Here is a 21,610-nt window from a genome sequence, read left to right as displayed (position 1 = left end):
TTGTAAAAATGTATACACTTCTAGGCAAACTTCATATTTAATATATATCATAATTTTGCATTACATGTAGCGAATAAAAGTCCCGGAAGTGACGCTACTAGAAACCAAGTGACGACAGGCGATGTTTGTTGTCATATCTGTTTTTGTTGTGAAGAGCAAAGGCGAGGATCATCTTTGCTCGAATGGTGAGACTCATTTAGCGCTTTTCATATTTAAATAATCAGTTTTCTTTTAATAGAAATGTTTTCAATAATTAAATCTCAACTAGACAAAAACAGGCGATATAAGCAAATAATGAGCAGTTTTTTTTTGTCAGGATGAGGTTGATGTGTGGTGGCCATCTGTTAAACTCTCTCCTGTTAGCAGACACTTCATAAAAATGATCAGTTATGTTGTCAATAATAATCGTTACATTTGCACTTCATCGTGATCTGTGATGACAACATGTGCCTTTGTTTCTTTGTAATGATGCAATCAAGTCTGTCCTTGACTCAACTATCCATAAACTAACCATGTGATTGGGGTTTTATCGGGTAAAATAGAGACAATAACAGTCTTGTGAGTACAGTGAACTTGGTCAGTTTGAGCTGGTTTTGCACTGGTTTATTTGCATATGATATGAGATTTGTTTGTAGTATATATACACAACTAATTCCACTATAATATATATCTGTTGTTCAGGACCTATGGTTAATATTATAGAGAGGTAGAATGTAAAACACGATGGCTGGTTTTGAAACGTACCAGGAGTATCAGCGGATAGAAGAATGTGATGAAGACTCACCCCCAGGAGAGGAAGATTTACTCATCCATGTGCCAGAGGGCAGAGGGGGTAATTATTGTTCACTTTGTCATCTTACAGTATGATAAGTTAATAGCAAGTGTCTAATATTTTATATGTATAAAACTATATACTGTTACATTTCTTTATCATTTGATGATTTGAATTATGTCTTTGTTACATTGCAGACCCATGGCATCATATCAAGAACCTCGACAATTTCTTCACAAGAATATCCTTTAAACAATATTAAAACAATATGCGATATTATTTACATACATTTCATAGGCTGAATAGGAAAACTGAACATTTTGTAAATGCATCAATGCATTCTTCCGGTATTATTTTCTCTTTTTCATGAGAACACAGTCTCTATTCATCATAAGGCATTAATATTTTGTTACGCTATGGCTACTTTCATGGCTAAACAGTAAAACTGTTTCAACTATCATTGGAAAGCAAGAAGCCTTAATTATCATGCTCACATCTATCATTTTCATCAAAAGAACGGATTCGCCTGTATGGTGTTATCAGAGTTTTTTGAGCTCGTGTAAGTCATGTTTATTTTTTGCCTGAAGCATTAATTCTTTAGGTCAGGTTTGGATATACATCACTCTGTTTTTGCATTTCCATTTTCAGGCAATTCCTGTTTGTGGTCACGTTTACAACTTTCCTCTTCAACTGTGTGGAATATGATGTTCTTTTTGCCAACCGAGTGGTCAACCACACGGGTCAGAGCCTCGGTCCTCTGGACAGGAACAAGGTCACCCTTCCTGATGCTATTTTACCCAGCGAGCAGTGCACTGAGAGGTCAGTGTGTCTGATTTATACTGAGAGATGCTGAACGTCCTTCTATTGTGACTTGAAATTGGCTTTGCTTGTGGTTCTGTGGTTTTACTGAAATTTATTTTATTTATTTAACAAATTACATCCTTGAACAATTCAGTGTTCTTATCATTAACTAAAATGATTAAAAATCATTTATTAATTAGAATAAAGCTGAAATAAAATAATATATTGGCTTTGCTTGTAAAAAATCTGTTTACACTGAAATTATTAATCAAATAGTCAATTCAATCCTCACTCAAAAAAATGATTTTTTGATGCTGTTCACTTCATGTAAACAACTTATTTTCATTCAACATCATTGTATTAGGTTTCTGGTTCAAATGTAATTGCTTCATGTTAAATTGACTTGAAATGATTACTTTTTGACTTAACTTGTTGTTTTCATATTAAAATAACATGTTTCAATCAAGTAAACTCAACCAGGACTCAATCAAACAGGACTTTCACTTCCCATCATGCTTTGTAAAGGGGCTGATCTGGGAGAGTAAATGTTGCAATAAAGTGTTATTTTAAGCCGTTTTTAGCAACATGAGAAAATGGAGAGACTTTTTAATGTTTACTGTTCCATTATGTTGGTATTTAAAAGTTAATAGTTTTTGGGTTACCATTGTGGTGAAGTGTAGAACATGTGCTTGGGTTGAGGGCCTGCTAACAACAATTAAAGTTGTTTTTATAATAAAAACAACTATTTTGGGCATGCCATAGATGGAATAAAACCATCTTCTGGCTAACACCTAACAATAAGAGTCTTTACAGAGTAAAGATTTCGTAAAAGTTGTGAAAATTGTTCTTGAACGCATCCACTAAATAAACTAATCAATTAAACTGGATTACTTGTTTTAATTTCTGTTTGATATTAATTTTAGGATAATTAAACTTAATGGTTTTGGACAAAATTAAGAATGTTAACCTGATTCAACTAAATGGCATTGAGTTAACCTTATGTAATAAATTTAAGTTAACTGAAATAAATAATGTTACATAACCAAGTTACGTGGAACCTGTTGACATAAAAAAAATAAGTAAATCCAATGTATCATTTTTTTGACTACTTCTTTGTCATTAACTAAAATGATAAAAAGCATTTTCATTAATTGGAATAAAGCTAAAATAAATTATATATATTAGATGAAAAAACTTAAACTCAAAAAACTTGTAAAAAAAAAAAATGTAAATGTTGCCTTCGCAACTAATTAGTTGAAGTACTAAAATTACTAAACTAAAAATAAATAAATTAATTAAAGCTGAATAGAAATATTCAAATAAAACAAAAACGAAGCGCATAATAAAACTACTAAAACTTAAAATGAAAACTGAAAATATAAAAAAAAAAATCTCATTCAAAATATTAATAAATACTATGATAGCATATAAATAATATTAAAATAACACTGGACCAATTTCAATTATGTTTTATTTATACAGAAAATCTTTTACAGTTCAGTTTACAGTCTAAATTTTATTTTCAACGAATCAAGCAAAGTTCAGAATAGGACTCTCACGATTCCTCGATTAAATTTGAGTACTCCATTTTAAAAATTTTAACATATACATTATGTATTTTAACATTGTTCAATAAAACCAAATGGTTACTTGCTTTTGATACTTTATTTGAACCAATTACTATTGCCTCATCATTATTATAAACAGTTAAACCAAAATTTATTCAGACACCTTGAACATTTAATACATTAATACAGTTTATTCACCATAGTTTAAAAAAATGGTAATAAAATACGACAAGATCTCAGAGTTAAACTGTGTCAGAAAAAATGAATCTTAATTATGTCAGATAACACTTAAGCAAAACATGGTCAGGTCAAAGTGTCTGAATAATTTTTGGTTCCAAATTTTTATCAATTTTACTGGTAGTCCGCTGTATGAAGAATTTTTGGGTATAATATGTCACAGTTTACTTTATTTTGCTATCCTCACTTACATAAATGAACTATAGTGTCCTGCACCCACTAGTAAAAATATATAAAAAATGTCCGAATAATTTTTGGCTTGACTGTATGTATTTTAAGTCATTTTAAAGGCTATTGTTCACTTCAATTTTTCCGATTACTCAATTGTCCGATTACTCGATTACTAAAATAATGGTTAGTGACAGCCCTAGTTCAGAATTAAAACCAGGTTTTAGAGCTTGTGTAATATTTGCAATATTATATATTTTTGAAAAGAGCAACTATAGGTATAGTTTTAACAACCTGCATTGTAACAGCCAGTTTTCTGATATCATAAATAAGATATTTATGAACTTTTATCATATTGCACCACTCAAGGTTTATTTAACTTAAGGTTTGGACCGTACCGTAATGCAACACATGTTTTGCATATTTTTTTTAAGTTGTAAGTTGATTTGTTATTGCCGTTGTCTAGCTCAATTTTTGTAGTTGCCTGAGTTGAAACGTGCCCTGGAGCTCTGGGTGAGAATGCTGTTTTCGTGTATGTGATACATTGCTTCACACTGGGACTCAATTCAGCCTTACGGTGAAATTTACGTCATGTGAAGTTCAAAACCTCGACCTGATTGGTTTCCTACTTCTCAGACAGTGGCTCCAAAATAAGCTGGCTGTAAACAAGCACCTGTTGGAACATCAGTAGAGGGATGCTATTCTATTTCTGTGAGCGTAGATGTTACTGAAACTTTGTATTACGTAGAGCTCATGTGTTTTAAATAGACATGGAGTGTGTGATGTTTTGGTCCATTTGGCACTGGATTGCTATTTTGCTTGTTTCTCAGATTTTTACTTGGTAACCTTTTTCATGGACAGGTAGTCAGAAGAAATATAAATCTTTTACAAATGTGTTGTTTACAGACTCAGATATGCAGCACAAACATATTAATATCACAGTTGACTCACTTCAAGAGTGAGATTCATTCAGGAACACCCTGTGCTTTCATACAGTAATTAAGACTTGGTAAACATTCTCATTTGGTTGGTCATATTATTTTCAATATCTGCTTTAATTCTGTTTTGCAACAAACTGTGTGTGGAAGACAGTATTTAGTTATTCAAGCCCTACATTTTTTGTATGTTTTATAGGGACCTACACTACTGTTCAAACAATTTATTTTAAATGTTTTTGAAAGAAGTCTCTTCTGCTTACCAATGCTGCATTTATTTGATCAAAAATATTGCAAAAACTGTGACATATTATTAACATTTTAAATAACTGCTTTCTATTTTATTATATTTTAAAATGTAATTTATTCCTGTGATGCAAAGCTGAATTTTCAGCATCATTACTCCAGTATTCAGTGTCACATGATCCTTGAGAAATCATTCTAATATGCTGATTTGGAGCGCAAGAAATATTTCTCATTATCAGTGTTGAAAACAGTGGGTTTTTATTTTTTTTTTTTTTTCAAGATTCTTTGTTGAATAGAAAACTGTACAGTAATGTTCTGTCACCTGCTATCATAATAGTAATGATCTTTCTCTCTCAATCAGGATTCAAGGAAACAGCTGGATCATCTTTCTCTTGATAATGGCAGCCATTTTCTGGGTCTATCGGCTTGTGAAGATGATCTGCAATGTCCTCAGCTACTGGGAGATCCGGCAGTTTTATATTAAAGCACTGAAAATAAAGATGGTAAGAGATACATTCATGATAGATAGTTGCAATATACATGAACATCAACAACAAGATTTTAGATTAAAGTGCATATGTAACATGTTTGGTTTTTCATAATTCTTCTTTATCATTTTAAATGGTCCGATGATAGCGTGACCAATGAATTTTTAAAAGTACAAATATTTTATCTTTCAGTTAACAAAATCATAAAATTGCATGCATAATAATCATCATTATTATAAACAAAGTGCTGATTTATCAAAAAAATTTAATATATGAATACTGTACTTTATCCAGGTAGACTGTGTAGTTTTCTTTTAAATTTATTTTCTATTAAGTATCATAATTTTCATAAATAAGCACACTATTAACCGCATTCGTCAAGCCTAAATATTAAATACTTATAAAATTTAATAAATAAATGTTTTATATTAATGTGATTATTAATACAGTCAAACCAAAAATTATTCAGACACTAGATATAATTTTTAATATTTTTTTTACTAGTGGGTACAGGACACTATAGTTCACTTATGTAAGTGAGGATAGCAAAATAAAGTAAACTGTGAAATATTATACCCAAAAATTCTTCATACAGTGGACTACCAGTAAAATTGATAAAAATGTGGAACCAAAAATTATTCAGACACTTTGACCTGACCATGTTTTGCTTAAGTGTTATCTGACATAATTAAGATTAATTTTTTTCTGACACAGTTTAACTCTGAGATCTTGTCATATTTTATTACCATTTTTTTTTAACTATAGTGAATAAACTGTATTAATGAATGAAATGTTCAAGGTGTCTGAATAAATTTTGGTTTGACTGTATATATATAATAATACATATATTAGATTAAGGATAAATTTTGCTATTTATTTAAACACTGTTAAACACACTGTTTTGTTTTTTATCAATGTTAGGATGAGTTGTGCAACTTCACATGGCAAGAAGTTCAAGTTCGTTTGATTCACCTGCAGCGTGAGCATCCCATGTGCGTCCAGAAGCGTGAACTTTCCGAACTAGACATCTACCACCGCATCCTGCGCTTTAAAAACTACACTGTGGCTATGATCAACAAGTCCCTGCTGCCCGTCAGACTGCGTGTGCCCTTCTTCGGCGACATGATTTTCCTCACGCAGGGCCTAAAATACAACTTTGAGTTCATTCTGTTCTGGGGACCCCTTTCACTCTTCCAGAACAAATGGAGCTTGCATCCTAAATACAAACGGGCGGCAAACCGGCAGGAGCTCGCCAAGCAGCTCAGCCACATCATACTGTTGACAGGTCTTGTCAATCTGCTGCTGTGCCCCTTTCGTGCTGGTGTGGCAGGTGCTGTATGCGTTCTTTAGCTACGCTGAAGTCATCAAGCGGGAGCCGGGAAGTTTGGGGGCCCGGCGCTGGTCGCTGTACGGCCGTCTCTACCTGCGGCACTTTAACGAGCTGGATCACGAGCTGCAAGGCAGGATGGGCCGTGGGTACAAACCCGCCGCCAAGTACATGAATGCTTTCGTTTCTCCTCTGTTGGCCGTGCTGGCCAAGAACGTGGCTTTCTTCTCCGGCTCGGTGTTCGCTGTGCTCATCGCTCTGACAGTGTATGATGAAGACGTGCTGACTGTGCAGCACATCCTGACAGCCATCACCGTACTTGGAGTGGTCATCACCATCACCAGGTACGGCAAGACTTTTACATTTATTTATTTAGCAGACGCTCATAGACATGCTAACAAAACCCAGTGTGTTCCAAAAGATTTTTTTTTGTTGCCTTTTATGTTGCCTTTTAAGGTGCCTTCTTTTAAAGGGTTAGTTCACCCAAAAATGAAAATTCTGTCATTTATTACTCACCCTCATGTCGTTCCACACCTGTAAGACCTTCGTTCATCTTCAGAACACAAATTAAGATATTTTTGATGAAATCCGATGGCTCAGTGAGGCCTGCATTGCCAGCAAGATAATTAACACTTTCAGATGCCCAGAAAGCTACTAAAGACATATTTAAAACAGTTCATGTGACTACAGTGGTTCAACTTTAGTGTTATGAAGCGACAAGAATACTTTTTGTGCGCCAAAAAAACTAAATAACGACTTTATTCAACAATATCTAGTGATGGGCGATTTCAAAACACTGCTTCATGAGGCTTTACGAATCTTTTGTTTCGAATCAGTGGTTCGAATCAGTGCTTTGTTACATCATAAGTGTTTCGAAATTTCAATAAATCACGTGACTTTGGCAGTTTGATATATGCTCCGAACCACTGATTTGAAACAAAAGATTCATAAAGCTTCGAAGCTTCATGAAGCAGTGTTTTGAAATCGGCCATCACTAGATATTGTTGAATAAAGTTGTTATTTTGGGTTTTTTTGGCACACAAAAATTATTCTCGTCTCTTTATAACATTAAGGTTAAACCACTGTAGTCACATGAACTGTTTTAAATATGTCTTTAGTAGCTTTCTGGGCATCTGAAAGTGTTAATTATCTTGCTGGCAATGGAGGCCTCACTGAACCATCGGATTTTATCAAAAATATCTTAATTTGTGTTCTGAAGATGAACGAAGGTCTTACGGGTGTGGAACGACATGAGGGTGAGTAATTAATGACAGAATTTTCATTTTTGGGTGAACTAACCCTTTAAGCCAAAAACTAAGGTTGCATTGCATGTCTCCATCTCAGATAATGCAATTCCACAATGCACTACTCATTGGGGAAAAAAAATCATCTGAGAAGTGATTTTAAAACACTGTTATTTTAGTATTGCCATTATAAGTGGCAAATTATTCCAGAGCTGTGAAGCAGCCACTGAGAAGGCAAGATCTCCTTTCAGTTTGAGACGTGTCCCTGGAACAGTCAACTGTAAACTATTGGTTGATCGGAGGTCTCTGGATGTATTATGATGAAATTAACAAATATCAGAAATATATGGAGGAGCCAATCCATGCAGACCCTTCGAAACAAACAATAATGCTTTAAACTGAATACGATATTTGATTGGGACCGAGTGGAGAGAGACCAGCACTGGTGAAATATGTTCCTGACCACAGCATTGATCTGTTCATCAAACGTCAAAGCAGAATCAAAAGTAACACAAGTTTCGAGCGTGTGTATGAAGGTTACCAGATAGAGGTCCTAGTTTACTGGCAACCATCTCTGTAGAAGCAGAGGGGCCAAAAATGAAGACTTCTGTCTCTGCTTTGTTTAACTGAAGAAAGTTGGCTGACATCCAATGTTTAACATTTCTCAGACAATCAAATAAACACTGTAGACTTGAAGCTTCTTTTGGATGCAAGGGAACATAACACTGAGTATCATCTGCTTAACAGTTGCATGAGACATTATAATTCATTAAAATGGTATACAGAGGAAGCATGTATAAAGACAATAAAAAAGGACCCAAAATTGAGCCCTGTGGAACCCCATACAAAACTGGTTTTTATTTCAACTTTCATGTGCTTTTATCATTTTTTTAAAATATATTTTTTCAAATATTTCTATTCAGCTTTCATTTATTTTTGTGAGAACGGCATACATTTGTGAAGATAACTTAAAAAATTAGTTTGTGTTTTTAAGTGTTTGAGGCATTTTGTTGAATAAAAAAAAAAAAAAAAAAAGATGTTTACCCACGTGATATAGGAAAAGTACTGTTGTCCGAGCTTGGCCGACCTTTTAGATTCCTTGTTTTATTAGTTGTGAGTCCTCTTACATTGTTAATGGAAGATGAATGTGAAGCACTTTACTGAGAAGGGAATTTCTGCAGCATAAGCAGGAAACCATGAAAGTACAGATAGTCTGTCCAAGCACACTGTTCTGTTATTGTAGCCACATTTAGACTCCTCTAAACATGACATTGAACAAAACAAAACTGTGAATGGTTTACATGTTAGTCAAACAGCTTCTTCCTGACTAAGAGGACGGTCCTTGGGCAATTGCAGTGGCTAAAGAGCCCAGACTTTATGTTGTTAGGCGAAGGTGAGGCTACATTAGACTACTGCCTATATGGAGTGTTCCAAATCAGTCACTTCTGAGGTTCCATTTTGTTAAAGGTGCTGCCTATGTAGACAACGAGGCAGCTAAGTCTATTTTGGAACAGCCTTAATGTGTGAAATTTATTTGTGCTATGCACCTTGACATAAAACATATTGGTCCAAGTACGTGAAGTAAAAGACAATGGCTCTCCGCAGCTCTCCCCAGCTGGCATCAGGTCAAAGAACAAGTGCTGTCTCATGTGTTCAGCTGACCTTGTTTCACCTAAGCGTTGTAATTCTGACCTGTACATTGAACGGCATGCTCTCAGCACCTGTTAATCTGACCTGGGCTTCAGTAATGCCATCTGAATCTCTTACAGGTCGTTTATTCCAGATGAACATATGGTGTGGTGTCCTGAACAGCTGCTGCAGTGTGTCCTGGCCCATATTCACTACATGCCCGACCACTGGAAGGGCAACGCCAACAAGAGCGAGACCCGCGATGAGGTGGCACAGCTTTTCCAATATAAAGCGGTGAGAACTGCGTGAAATAGTCACATCATTATTATTAGACATTATGTCTTATTTTGTTCATTCATTCATTAATATACACTACCGTTCAAATTTGGGGTTGGTAAGATTTTTTTATTTTTTATTTTTTATTCAGCAACGACACATTAAATTGATCAAAAGTGACAGTAAAGACATTTATGGTACAAATGATTTCATTTTCAAATAATTGCTGTTCTTTTGAGCTTTTTAATAATAATTTAATTTGGAAAACATGTCTTTATGAAATCAACCATACTTGTTTGCATATGGCATACGTAAATGGAGCATTTGAAAATATTTCATAGTTAAAATTTATTATGTTTAAAACAAGTAACTCAAATAATAACAATAGTCTGGACTTGACTTTTTAGTCTGTATCTTACTGTTATAATACAGAGAAACATGAAATACACAGTCTAAAAAACTGAAAATGAGTTAGGCTGACTGTTTACCACAGGAAGTTGAACAGTTGAGTTTTCTATGTTATATCAAGTATGAAATTACACCTTACCGTTCTGCACCTGTTGTCTAGGAGTTTGTCTGATTTTGTACACCTGTTCTTTAGGTTTTAATCTTCGGTGCATCTGTTCTCTAGAATTATTTCACACCTGTGCAGCTGTTTTTAGGAGTTCCACTCACTGAGTTTCTCTCATTTTTGTGCACCTGTCCTGCAGGTCTTTATCTTGGAGGAGCTTCTCAGTCCCATAATTACCCCCTTCATCCTCATCTTCCCCCTGCGGAGCAAGTCTTTAGAAATCATCGACTTCTTCCGTAACTTCACCGTAGATGTGGCAGGGGTGGGAGACATTTGCTCATTCGCCCAGATGGACATCAGGCGCCATGGCAATCCACAGGTATATGCACATCAAAGAACACATGCATGTTTCATACAATAATTCGGTGCCCTCGTGTTGTTATGTGAGAGTATCTTCATGGTGCAACCCCAAAGACTCAAAAAATGATGTTTATTTTTTCCCCTCTTTCTCAGTGGATGTCTGAAGGTCAGACGGAGGCATCGGTGTACCAGCAGGCTGAGAACGGCAAGACGGAGCTGTCTCTGATGCATTTCACCATCAAAAACCCACGCTGGCAGCCCCCGCAGGAGAGCTCTGTGTTTATCAGCCACCTGAAGGAGAAGGTGCATCTGGACGCTCAGACGGGACCGTCTCCTCAGCTGCTGCTGTCCGAGGCTCCTCTCTGTACCTCGCTGCTGTCCAATGAGTCCGCCACGGGGGTAAGTCACACTTTATCATGTTCGCCACTGTCTTTGACTGTATGATTAGGATCACTATTATGTTCAGCCTTTTTAAACAGCATTCACAGCACAGATAGATATAATGTAGGGCAGAACTGCGTGCATCAGGATTTGATTAGGTCTTATAAATGACATATAACCAGGGCTTGACATTAACTTTTTTGCTTTTTTGGTTTTCCAAAGTTACTAGCCACTCAGCATTTTTACTGGCCACAATTTTGACATCGATACCATGGGGAAAAACTGCCATATAGATATTTTTAATATTATTTCATAATTTGTCACTTTAAGACCTGACCGACGGATCCATTATACTGTTACACATGCCTTTTCTTTCTCAACTGTTTACGTTCACTTAAGACATAACTGACTGTGTTTACATGAATACTTGACAAGTCCTGCATTTTGACATTATTTTGTGTGTATTTGACTGTTTGAGCACAATAAGCAGCAAAAAATAACCCAATTTAGTGCTGAGAGGCGGCTTTATGTGCGCACTTTGGGTGTGAGCACAAAATCTGCAGGCATGAGTAAAATTATGCACAATACGCGCAATCCCACGAGTCGCATATTAAAAAAACGTACGATTTGTTTTTGCATTGTGACTATTTTTTAAGAGTATTAAACAATGAGATTTATAAATACTTTACAATTTATACTTATATATAATTTTTTTTTTTTTTTTTTTAACAGATGAAAATTAGATGGCAAAAATGCCTAATTGTAATAAAATAATGTTACAATGCAAAAAAAAACTTTTTAAATAGCCATTTTCTTTACTCTAAAAAAAATTAAATTAAAAAAAATATGATATTTAAAAATATTACAATATAAAAATATTACTTTTTTTGTAAGTAATGTGCATCGATAAACCATGCAAAATCAAATTAGGGATACTTACTATAATATTTAAGATAAAAACATAGATATGCACTACCATTCAAAAGATTTTTGTTTTTGAATGTTTTTATGCTCACCAAGGCTGTAATTATTTAAATACAGTAAAAACTGTAATATTATGAAATGTTGTTACAGTTTAAAAGAACAGTACTTTTAAACTTTTGAACAGTAGTGTAAATAACAAATATAAATAATTATAAACAACAATATAATTATATTAAATAGTTCTTTCTATTAAAAAAAAATTAGATGTTTTTTTTTGTTTGTTTTGTTTTTAATGAGTGTGTTTAGCTAAAGCTTAATTTTTGTCTTCTCACAAACTCATAAATAATGATTTCAGGGGTAGGAATATCAATACATCAATGTGAGGTAGGTAAACATTGTGATATGCTCTGTATTTTACTGTCTAGTTGCAGTAGTTCAGTGGTTAAACCTACAGAGTAGAGATTTTATTTATTGAGTGGGACACACTTAGAAACACTCCATTACGAAGGGAAAATGAAAGGGGAAAAAAACATTTCCTGTGGCATTCAGGATATTAAAAAACCTGCCAGGAAAGACGAGAAATATTGACATTTAATTTTATGCCTCTGCATTGTTTCATCGCTTGCTGCCAGATTGGTTATTTCACAGATCATAATCCTTCAGCCATCTGCGTCTGCAGGGTTACATCTGCCTTATCACATTGCCAGCTCATTTTTCACTTCCCACAATGAGATGCATATGTTTTGCATTATTTTTCGGCTTCAGCCTGATAACCTGTTAGCCAGTGTGTTGGCTCACCCTGTACTGACTGCCTCCGGACTGCCTGGAAGGAACCGGCGCTTTATCTCTCCGAGCAGCGCGGCTTCGGCTGCGGCTAGTGTCCTGGCGTCCCTCTCGTCGTCTCAGCAGCCCCATGCCGGACGTTCTCGCTCACACACTCTTCTACCGTCCCGACATCAGCACGACGGCCTCATGTACTTCAGTGACCACACTGTGGGCGACAGGTAACTTTCATAAAACCTCTGATCTCTAGAAATTTGTGTAAATCGCTCACACCGAGCTGCGCAAGACTGAAGTAATCAACGTTACCTTCTCTTTAGCATGTCCGCAAGTGACTCCAAGGTGCTCAGCCAGTCTCATTCAGCCCTGGCGTCAGAGTTCGCATCTGCCGAGATGAGCCTGCACGCTATTTACATGCATGAGGTGAGCACACGTACTCGCAGTAACCCCAATATACTCAAATATTAAAAACAATCCTTCATAAATCAGTGTGGTTTGTTGGTCATTCCCTCAGGTGCATCAGCAGAAGACCCAGCATGCATCTGGACTGTTTCAGGCCCCTGTGCCAATGAGGGACTTGAGCACCAACAGTGGTGAGTGAGCCATAGAGTCGTCTTATGAACCATCTGACAGAAAATTACACACAAAAATGGATTTCTCAAAACGCATCAGATAGTGATGATGGCCATTTTGAGTAATTAGTGAAGCACACTTAAAAACAGCACGAAAAAGAATTAAATATACCAATTAGAAATGAAATATTGCTGTTTGAAAGCACATGTTCATTGGTGCATCATCCCATCACATTAGTGCCGCCCAGTGCATTTATTACAGATGAGACTGATAAGAGATTTGATGAAAAATAGATATGTTTAATTTGTGCCTACGGAAAGCAAAGTCATTATGAAAAATTAATTTGAGATATTTTTGAAAAATTAATTAGCAGTATTCTACAGTATTAGTTAATGCATTTGGTATCAAACTAACAAAGAACATATTTTAAGTTTTAAATGTTAATTTATAAAAAAGTATACTCTTTTTCAATGTTAATTTTTAAAATGCTACTGTTTTACTAGGGAATGGAGTAATTAATAAGCATTAATTAGCAATATTCTATGAACTTGCTTTGTGATATTCTAACAGTTTACATTTGTAAGCATTAGGAGTCAAACTCACAATCAATACTTTTTACAGCATTTATTAATCTAATTTTATGTTAATTGAAAAAAATATTTAAATATGCTATTTTTCAGTTAATGATTAATATTATAAATTGTCCATTTGAAATGTTAATGTATTAGCGTGTGTGTGTGTGTGTGTATGTGTATATATATATATATATATATATATAATATATAAAATGGTGTAAAAGTATTTTATTGCTAGTTCATGATAAATGCATCAACTAATATTGATGAATTTAACCTCATTATTAAGCGCTGTTTTACTAGGGAATGGAACTAATAAATTAATTTTCAGATTGTGGTTGGTTTCTTGGCCAGAAAAAGGATCTATGATATCCAATGTTGAATCTTTGGGTTTAATCAGTCATTTTGGAGACCTGCTCATGGTATAATTCTATAAAAGGATTCTCTTTCTGCTCAAGCTCCTCAGACACAGTCCTCACAGACAGTCACCTTGGTGTCGCCCGCTTCTGGCCGCTTGGGTGGCTGGGCTGAAGAGGAAGAGGAGCATGGGGATGAGGAGGAGATAAACAGCAACCCTTTGCCGGATCAGACCAGCAGAGGGAGCAGCTGAAGTGCCTTCAACCTGTATGGTGCGTCTCACACCACATCAATGACAAGATATTTTATTGAAAGGACTACATTTTTGACTCAATCTAGTCAATATCACTATATATATAAAGTGTAAAATGACTCAAATTCCATATTACTAAAGGTTTAACATCATCTCTGTATGAATTTTTGCAGGTTTTGTGTTGATTTCTGGGAGTTGTGGCCTTGCTTTGAAACCTTTTGATCAAGCATGCTGGGACGCCACACCAAGCATGCCGTTCCAGGAGCCCGCCGGAGACGCTCGCTTCTCTGGACGCACCGTCTTCCAGTTCAGAGGAACTGACGTAATGGACTGCAAGAGTATGTCTGCCACTTTCCCTCCCTCCTCACTTCAATTACATTTAAATTTAAGACTGCTGTGTGTGTTTGTGTGTGTTGGAGTGTATGTTTTTGTTTTGTTCATGACACAACAGGATGACACTTGTTTTACAGTATTTATTTCCATTTCATTTTCTTTCATGCAACGTTTGGGTTAGAGCAAGTTGCTTTGTCCGCGCCGGCAGTATTTACTTTTGAAGCACTGCCTTGGTTTTGAGGGATGAAAACAACATCCTTTTATCGTAGTATTGCTAGTTTCATTTTTGTGTTACAGCACCGGCGGACAGAGAAAACATTACTGAATGTAAAATCATGCCAGTTGCCTCATAAGAAAAAAATACTATTCAACTTAAAATTATGATTTTTTTTTCCCTTAAAGAAAATATAATATATATATAGAATTAAAGGTAATTTTTGCCTAGTTTAATTTAAATGAAATGCATTCACAGAAGTTTTGACAGATCTTAACAATAACCTCGTAGCCTAAAAAAAAAAAATGCAACATTTAAACAAGAAAAAAAGATTTTAGCAATAAAATTTATCACACTTTACCAAAAAGGGTTTGATTTGCAGGGAAACAAAGTTCAAATGCAGTTTATGGAAAAAGTAGGTATGTCATGAACATGTTTCATATAAACTGTCAAATTAATCATATTAAAACATCTTTAAATGATCATATGACTGCATTAAAGGATTTTTGTTATTATTTAAATGATGCAAATGCTATAAGAATGAAGATATGTTCGAAAAAATGTGTCGAAAAAATATTAAATTAATAAAAATGAAAGGATTTTTGTTAAAAAGCCAGACATTAGTCACCGTTCACACCCATTTAAATATTACTTCTAGGCTACTTGTTCAACTTGTAAACAGCATATTAAATTTTTTAACCACTTAAAAAGTTAAAAATAGTGACTATTCAAGGTAAAACTCAGTTTGAAGCTGTTAATAGTGTTTTTAAGGCTGGTTTTGATTTGTACTATGTACCCGACCGACAACAGTCTATTCCAGTGTGTTGAATTAAATATTACACATCTGACAGATGATCTTTCAAGCCGTATCCCAGAATTCATCAGTTTAAGCAGTTAATGTCTCGTGTCCGAGTCGGTGTAGACCCAAAACTGAAGGGTAAGATTTTTGTGTGGTGAGCGTTCAATCAGTTTTTAAACTAGAATCCGCCATAGAACAAATAGTTTTTAATTAATGTGCTCTCAAAGCACAGGAAAGGTTTGCCTCTGTAATATATCACTATCACAAGAGCCGGAGGGCTTTTTGACAGTTTACACATGCTATATGAGGCTCTGGCCCAAATGACGCACAGTCCTCCCTGTGGCCAGAGCATATTAGAAGCTTTCAGAAATCACCTACTTGAAATACTGCAGTAAATGGATGTTAGAGAGTAGCTTGAAGCGTAGTTAATAAGGGTAACGGCATCAGTATCATACCCACTGAAATACCTCCCAGTGTACCTTAAGACCGCATATGTACAGTATTTATTTGTGTGGGTGTGACGTTATTGAGCGAACACGATCAGGATGATGTTGTTGTTGTTAAGACGCGCAGTTTGCAGTGTTACGGGATTCTGGGTTTTTTCCACACAAGCCTGAACTGTGCAAGTGAAACACTTTGTTTTACAGCTCTGCTATCTTAAAGTTCTGTTTAAACAGTCTGGAGTCGGACTGTGCCAGGTGCTATATATTTGTATATTTAATTTGTTTCGATATTTGTCTCTTTTTGTTGGATTTTGACTTTTGTCTGATCGAAATAACACTATCAAAAAATAAACCATACCAAAACCCATATTTTGCTGTCTTGGTTTATATTTTCAGGCACCAGTGATATTTTAGTTTTTATTTTTATATTTATATAATTATAGTATTTATTAATATTTTGAATTAGCTTTCATTTTTGTTTTCATTTTAATTCAAATTTAATTTATGTTCTTAGGGTTAGTTTGTCATTTTTATTAGCTTTTTTTATTTGTTTTTCAGCTAATATTTGTATGATTATAGTATTTCTTAATATTTTGAATTAGCTTTTATTGTTATATTTTCAGTTTTAATTTAAGTTAGTAATTTTGTTATGTGCTTAGGGTTAGTTTACCATTATTATTATTAAGATTTGTATAGCTTTCATTTTTATTTCAGTTTTAGTAATTTACAAAAATTAAATGTATTTAAAAAATTACAAAATAGAATTGTTGCCTTGGCAATAAAGTGACGCAAGTTTAAAGTATTTCATCTAATATTTGTATATAATCATTATTTCTTAATATTTCAGTATTCATTTTATTTAATTAATTTAGTTACTAAGTTTATGTGCTTAGGCTTAGTTTGTCATTTTTATTATTTTTTTAGATTTGTATTTAGCAACTAAGACAACAGAACATCAACATATAAACAGACAAAAGCAGCACTGAATTACAGAATCAACAGACAGACAACATGTTAAGAGATGGTTAAATATATTGTTTATTATACTGGATCATTTACGTCACAACTCTCCATTTTAAAATTGTGATACCTGTACTAGAAATCCCATTGTAGTTTATATAAAACAATACAATAATACATCGTTGCTGAGTGCAGAAAACATGATGGAAGATGATATCTTGCGTTTTACCATATTGCAATGCACTGTAGTGAAGCTAAAGCACCCCAAAATGTATGTGGACACTTAAATTACACTTAAAATGTCACCGCATTAGAACATGACTTTTCCAAGCCATTGTTCAAACAACAGGCCCCAAGATCATTCACATTAGCTATAAACATGAGAGATCTGAAGTACCTTTTGTCTTCATTTTGCACAGTATATCTAACTCGTTTTGAAAGTGTGCTTGTGCTTTTTTTTTTTTAAACAAAAAATGCCATTCGGTTATTTAGACAGTCCACTTTAGACATTCTACATGTGGCCAGACTTCAAGAATTAGAAAATCCGTTTTATAAAATCCGATGGCTCAGTGAGGCCTGCATCGCCAGCAATAACACTCCCTTTTTCAATACCCAGAAAGCTACTAAAGACATATTTAAAACAGTTTATGTGACTACAGTGGTTCAACCTTATTATTATAAAGTGACAAGAATACTTTTTGTGTGGCAAAAATAACAAAAGTGTGACTTTATTCAACAATATCTAGTGATGGACGATTTCAAAACACTGCTTCATGAAGCTTCGAAGCTTTACGAATCTTTTATTTCGAATCAGTGTTTCGGAGTGTGTGTGAAACTGCCAAAGTCACGTGAACTATTGGCATTTCAAAACACTTATGAGTGTGAAAATGTAACGTCGAAGTCCCTTCAATAACAGACCGGCGTGTAAAACTCTTGGATGTATTTTACAGAGTCTGTGCTGCGAATTTACATACCTCACATACTTGTAAAATATAGTGTTTAGTTGGTGCTGATAAGCGCTCATTGTCACAGTTGTAAAAACGATGGCTTTCTTCTTCCATGTGGGGATTTCGCGTCGAGGCATCTTTGTTTCCAGGCGGACCGTTAAAGAACCCAACACACGTCTCGACTTCGAAACTCCTGAAGTGTTTCATTCATCAGACGCTCATCTAATGATCCGTGGGTGTGACATCTGAGGCTGATAGGTAACTTATTTTTATAATTAACTACATGTAAACTCATTCTACTAAGCCTAACAGTCTACTAATGCCTAAGACAATAGAATAACGCAAGACGTGTCACTCTTATTGTTTTGAATGGGAGAAAGTGCAATGCGCAATATGGCGGAATAAGTCCCGCCTTCTAAATAAGAGCCAATCGGCGATTGGTAAAGTCATCTGCAGCGGACTGCAGCGGACGTTAGAAGCTCCAGTTCCTATAGAAACAGTTAGACTTGCGCCTCCGAAATGAGACACGAGAGACGCGCATTTAGGACTGCTCATGTGCATTAGCTTGATCCAGCCTACAGTTTTTTGTCATTATTCGAGCGTTTAGAAATAAAATTTATGAGGCAGCTGTTGTCAGATTTCATTAGTGATTTCAAATATTAAATTTAATCGAAAGCTTGGCAAACAGCTTTGGAGAATTTGATGTTTCCCCATTCAAAGAGATATGAGCTGCACTTGCATGCCTGAGAGGTGTTTCAAAGATGGCCGCCGAGTGAAATGACTTGTCTTAAAGGGACTTTGCTAATACTCTGTGAGTTAAAAGGTGCAGTGTGTACATTTTAGCGGCATCTAGCGGTGAGGTTGCGAATTGCAATATAGAGAAGCTACGGTGCCCAACAGGACAAAAATGTCGTCATCTGAGACAGCAGAGAGTAAGCCAGTCAAGCAAACGCACTCTGTAGAGCAGTTTGTCCATTGGGCTACTCTAGAAACATACCGGTGCAAGATGGCGATTTAACATGTAAGGGGACCCGCGGTGTATGTAGATAGAAATGGCTCATTCTAAGGTAATAAAAACATAACGGTTCATTATGTAAGTTCTTTATACACCATAGTTATATATATTATATTGCATTTCTGTCAATAGATCCTCCTAAAATTTACACATTGCACCTTTAACTTACATGTAGTTGGAAAGTTACTTATAGTTAGTAGAATGTCTAAAGTGGACTATCGAAATAAAGTGTAACCATTGTATCTAATGCAATTAGATTGAGAAATTTTTAAGTGTTGTTTAAGTGTCCAAATACCTTTCTGGAGTATTTTTGAACATGTGTGTATATATATATATATATATATGCCAGAAAAAGGAAGACACCTGTAACTTCTAGGTAGACCCCCAAAACATAAAAGATTAAAAAACTGTTTTTCGAGTAATGTGTCAAGTTTTCAACTGTATCATCTAAAATAGCTGAATATTTCCTAGTGGATGGGGAACCATGATCTATGAGCGGGGATTTTTAATGCTCATTATAATTAATATGAGTGTGTAACTCTTCAAGAGTTTTTTCACATTAACACATCGCGTACAGTCTTTGCCACTTAAAATAATGAATTATCTCCCAGAGGAAACAATCTAATGAATGGCTTCACGTGTTGTTTGAATTCATGGGATTGGATGGGAAGCTTTCATATGATCACATAAAATGCATCATTCATAAATCTAAATATTATTCAACAACATCCCATCTCATCACTGCCTAGTAGATGGAAGTGGAAATAAATAGAGTAACATTAGCGTGTCGAAATAAAACAGCATGAAGAGCAAACTGCTGGTAAAGCATCTCGATCCTTCTGTTTACCTGACAGCTAATAATTAAGACTTGAAGGTAATATACGGTTTTCATTAACACATTATGCATATTATTGCACTTATATACACAAAATATGAACAGAGACAAACATTCTGAATGATTACACATTTTCGAGTACTATCACAGGGCTGAATTCAGTCAATCCGCAGTTAAAGCTTGCATGATTATTGTACAAAAAAGTGCCAAAATAGATTCAACTTTGGCCAAACCGACTGTATCTATAACAATTTTTGTGCAATATTAAAATGCTTTCTTTTTCAGATTAGTTTAAGGCGGCTTGATCAAATTAGGCCCACAGTGTTCATACAGGATTCAAGAAAAGCACAGAGGAAAAAAATACTCTCTCGGATGAAATACCCTCACAGTATTTGTACGTTTGAAATCGTTCGTAAAGAAACGTCATGAAATCTACCAGGATTTTCCACAATGTCAAACAAACAGTGGCTGTGATGTTAATAAAACCTGAGTTTTGTTCTGGAAGTGTTGCCTATTTGTACTTGATGATGATATATTGATTCTATTCAGGTGTCAGATTGTTTTTTATATGTTTGTTTGTTTTTTTAACTATTTAACATGTACATTTTCGTGGACTTACACTTCTTTAGGAGTCTATCCGATATATTTCACAGTTTTCCGTCATATCCTAAACCGTCCCCTCGGGGTCCCATCACCTGCGTCATCAACAAGCGAATTCCTCGAAGTTGCCTATAGCCGGGTGACTAGGTAGCACGTTCGGCGCGAATCCGAGACTGTCCGAGTGACTCCGGAGTGTGTCGCATGTGCTCTGCAAGAGAGGAAACGGAAAATTCCGGGGGGTGGGAGGGATACGAGGAGATCAGATGAGGGGTTGGAGATGAATTCATGTCAGTGTCACACGGACACATTTATAACAATGGAAATAAACAAATATGGGAGTGAAATATACAAGGGAATGTCAATAAAACATGGCAATAAGCAGCAAACAGAAGTATACATGTCAAATTTGATAAAAGAAATGAGGAAGAATTTATGGATAAAGGTATGGATGAAGGGGAGTGGGGAAGGAAGAAGTTTTCTTAGTCTTGTTTCTGGAGCTCTGGAAATCTAACAGTTAACTTTGCCATCACAACTCAGCAGGATGCATGGAAATAATTCATTCCAGTGAACCTCATGTGTGTCATACTCATTGTATGTAGACCTGTGATGACACCACAAAGAGATGCATCTAGTGATGTTACTGGACACGGGTCTCATTACAATGAAGCAATGGAAGCCATTTTAGGCTCAGGCTCAAATTTTGATAAAACTCTGAATTAATCTCTGAATTTACCCTCCCCATTGAATTATAGTAAGGTTAAATTATATTATATAATTATAAATATAATGTTACATTTAATACATAAATATTAACTTAAGTTTATAATTTATTTTTATAATAAATTTTATAATACATTTTTAAATGTAAAATTTTTTTAATTTCCTAATTTCTATATTTGTAAGGTAGCAATTACAGCTGTCACGCTGCTGCACATAATAATATAATTGGTTCTTCAGTTTGTACAAGCTAGAATAGAAAAATAAATAAATAAAAAATTGCAGCTGTCACGCTGCTGATTACAACATAATTGTACTGGTTCTTCAGTTTGTACAAGATAG

The 21,610-nt window shown here is 35.0% G+C and overlaps 2 protein-coding genes across 8 annotated transcripts in view; one reads left to right on the top strand and one right to left on the bottom strand.

The window, feature by feature from the left end:
- The window catches only part of LOC127506258 (acid-sensing ion channel 1C), a 225,187-nt gene that overhangs the window by 105,781 nt on the left and 97,796 nt on the right, over window positions 1-21,610 (bottom strand). For 6 of the 7 annotated variants that reach the window (XM_051882557.1, XM_051882553.1, XM_051882550.1 and 3 more), the window contains one exon: window positions 17,209-20,759. In XM_051882557.1, the coding sequence (XP_051738517.1) occupies window positions 20,681-20,759 (79 nt within the window). In that variant the 3' untranslated portion in view covers window positions 17,209-20,680. Of the gene's footprint in view, window positions 1-17,208; window positions 20,760-21,610 lie in introns of those variants that run through there. The other variant, XR_007927939.1, reaches the window with a different exon arrangement.
- On the top strand, window positions 88-16,561 carry atg9b (autophagy related 9B). Its single transcript, XM_051882546.1, is given in 16 exon segments — window positions 88-185; window positions 682-832; window positions 970-1,015; window positions 1,269-1,331; window positions 1,421-1,591; window positions 5,089-5,230; window positions 6,137-6,523; window positions 6,525-6,886; window positions 9,556-9,709; window positions 10,402-10,581; window positions 10,716-10,961; window positions 12,633-12,871; window positions 12,968-13,070; window positions 13,162-13,240; window positions 14,254-14,424; window positions 14,579-16,561. Coding segments are annotated over 14 exon segments (2,433 nt in total). The 5' UTR covers window positions 88-185; window positions 682-723; the 3' UTR covers window positions 14,406-14,424; window positions 14,579-16,561.

Source organism: Ctenopharyngodon idella, chromosome 23, assembly GCF_019924925.1.
Source record: "Ctenopharyngodon idella isolate HZGC_01 chromosome 23, HZGC01, whole genome shotgun sequence".
NCBI lineage: Eukaryota > Metazoa > Chordata > Actinopteri > Cypriniformes > Xenocyprididae > Ctenopharyngodon > Ctenopharyngodon idella.
The sequence above is the reverse complement of the archived record's forward strand: the minus strand, read 5'-3'. Positions and strand labels throughout refer to the sequence as shown.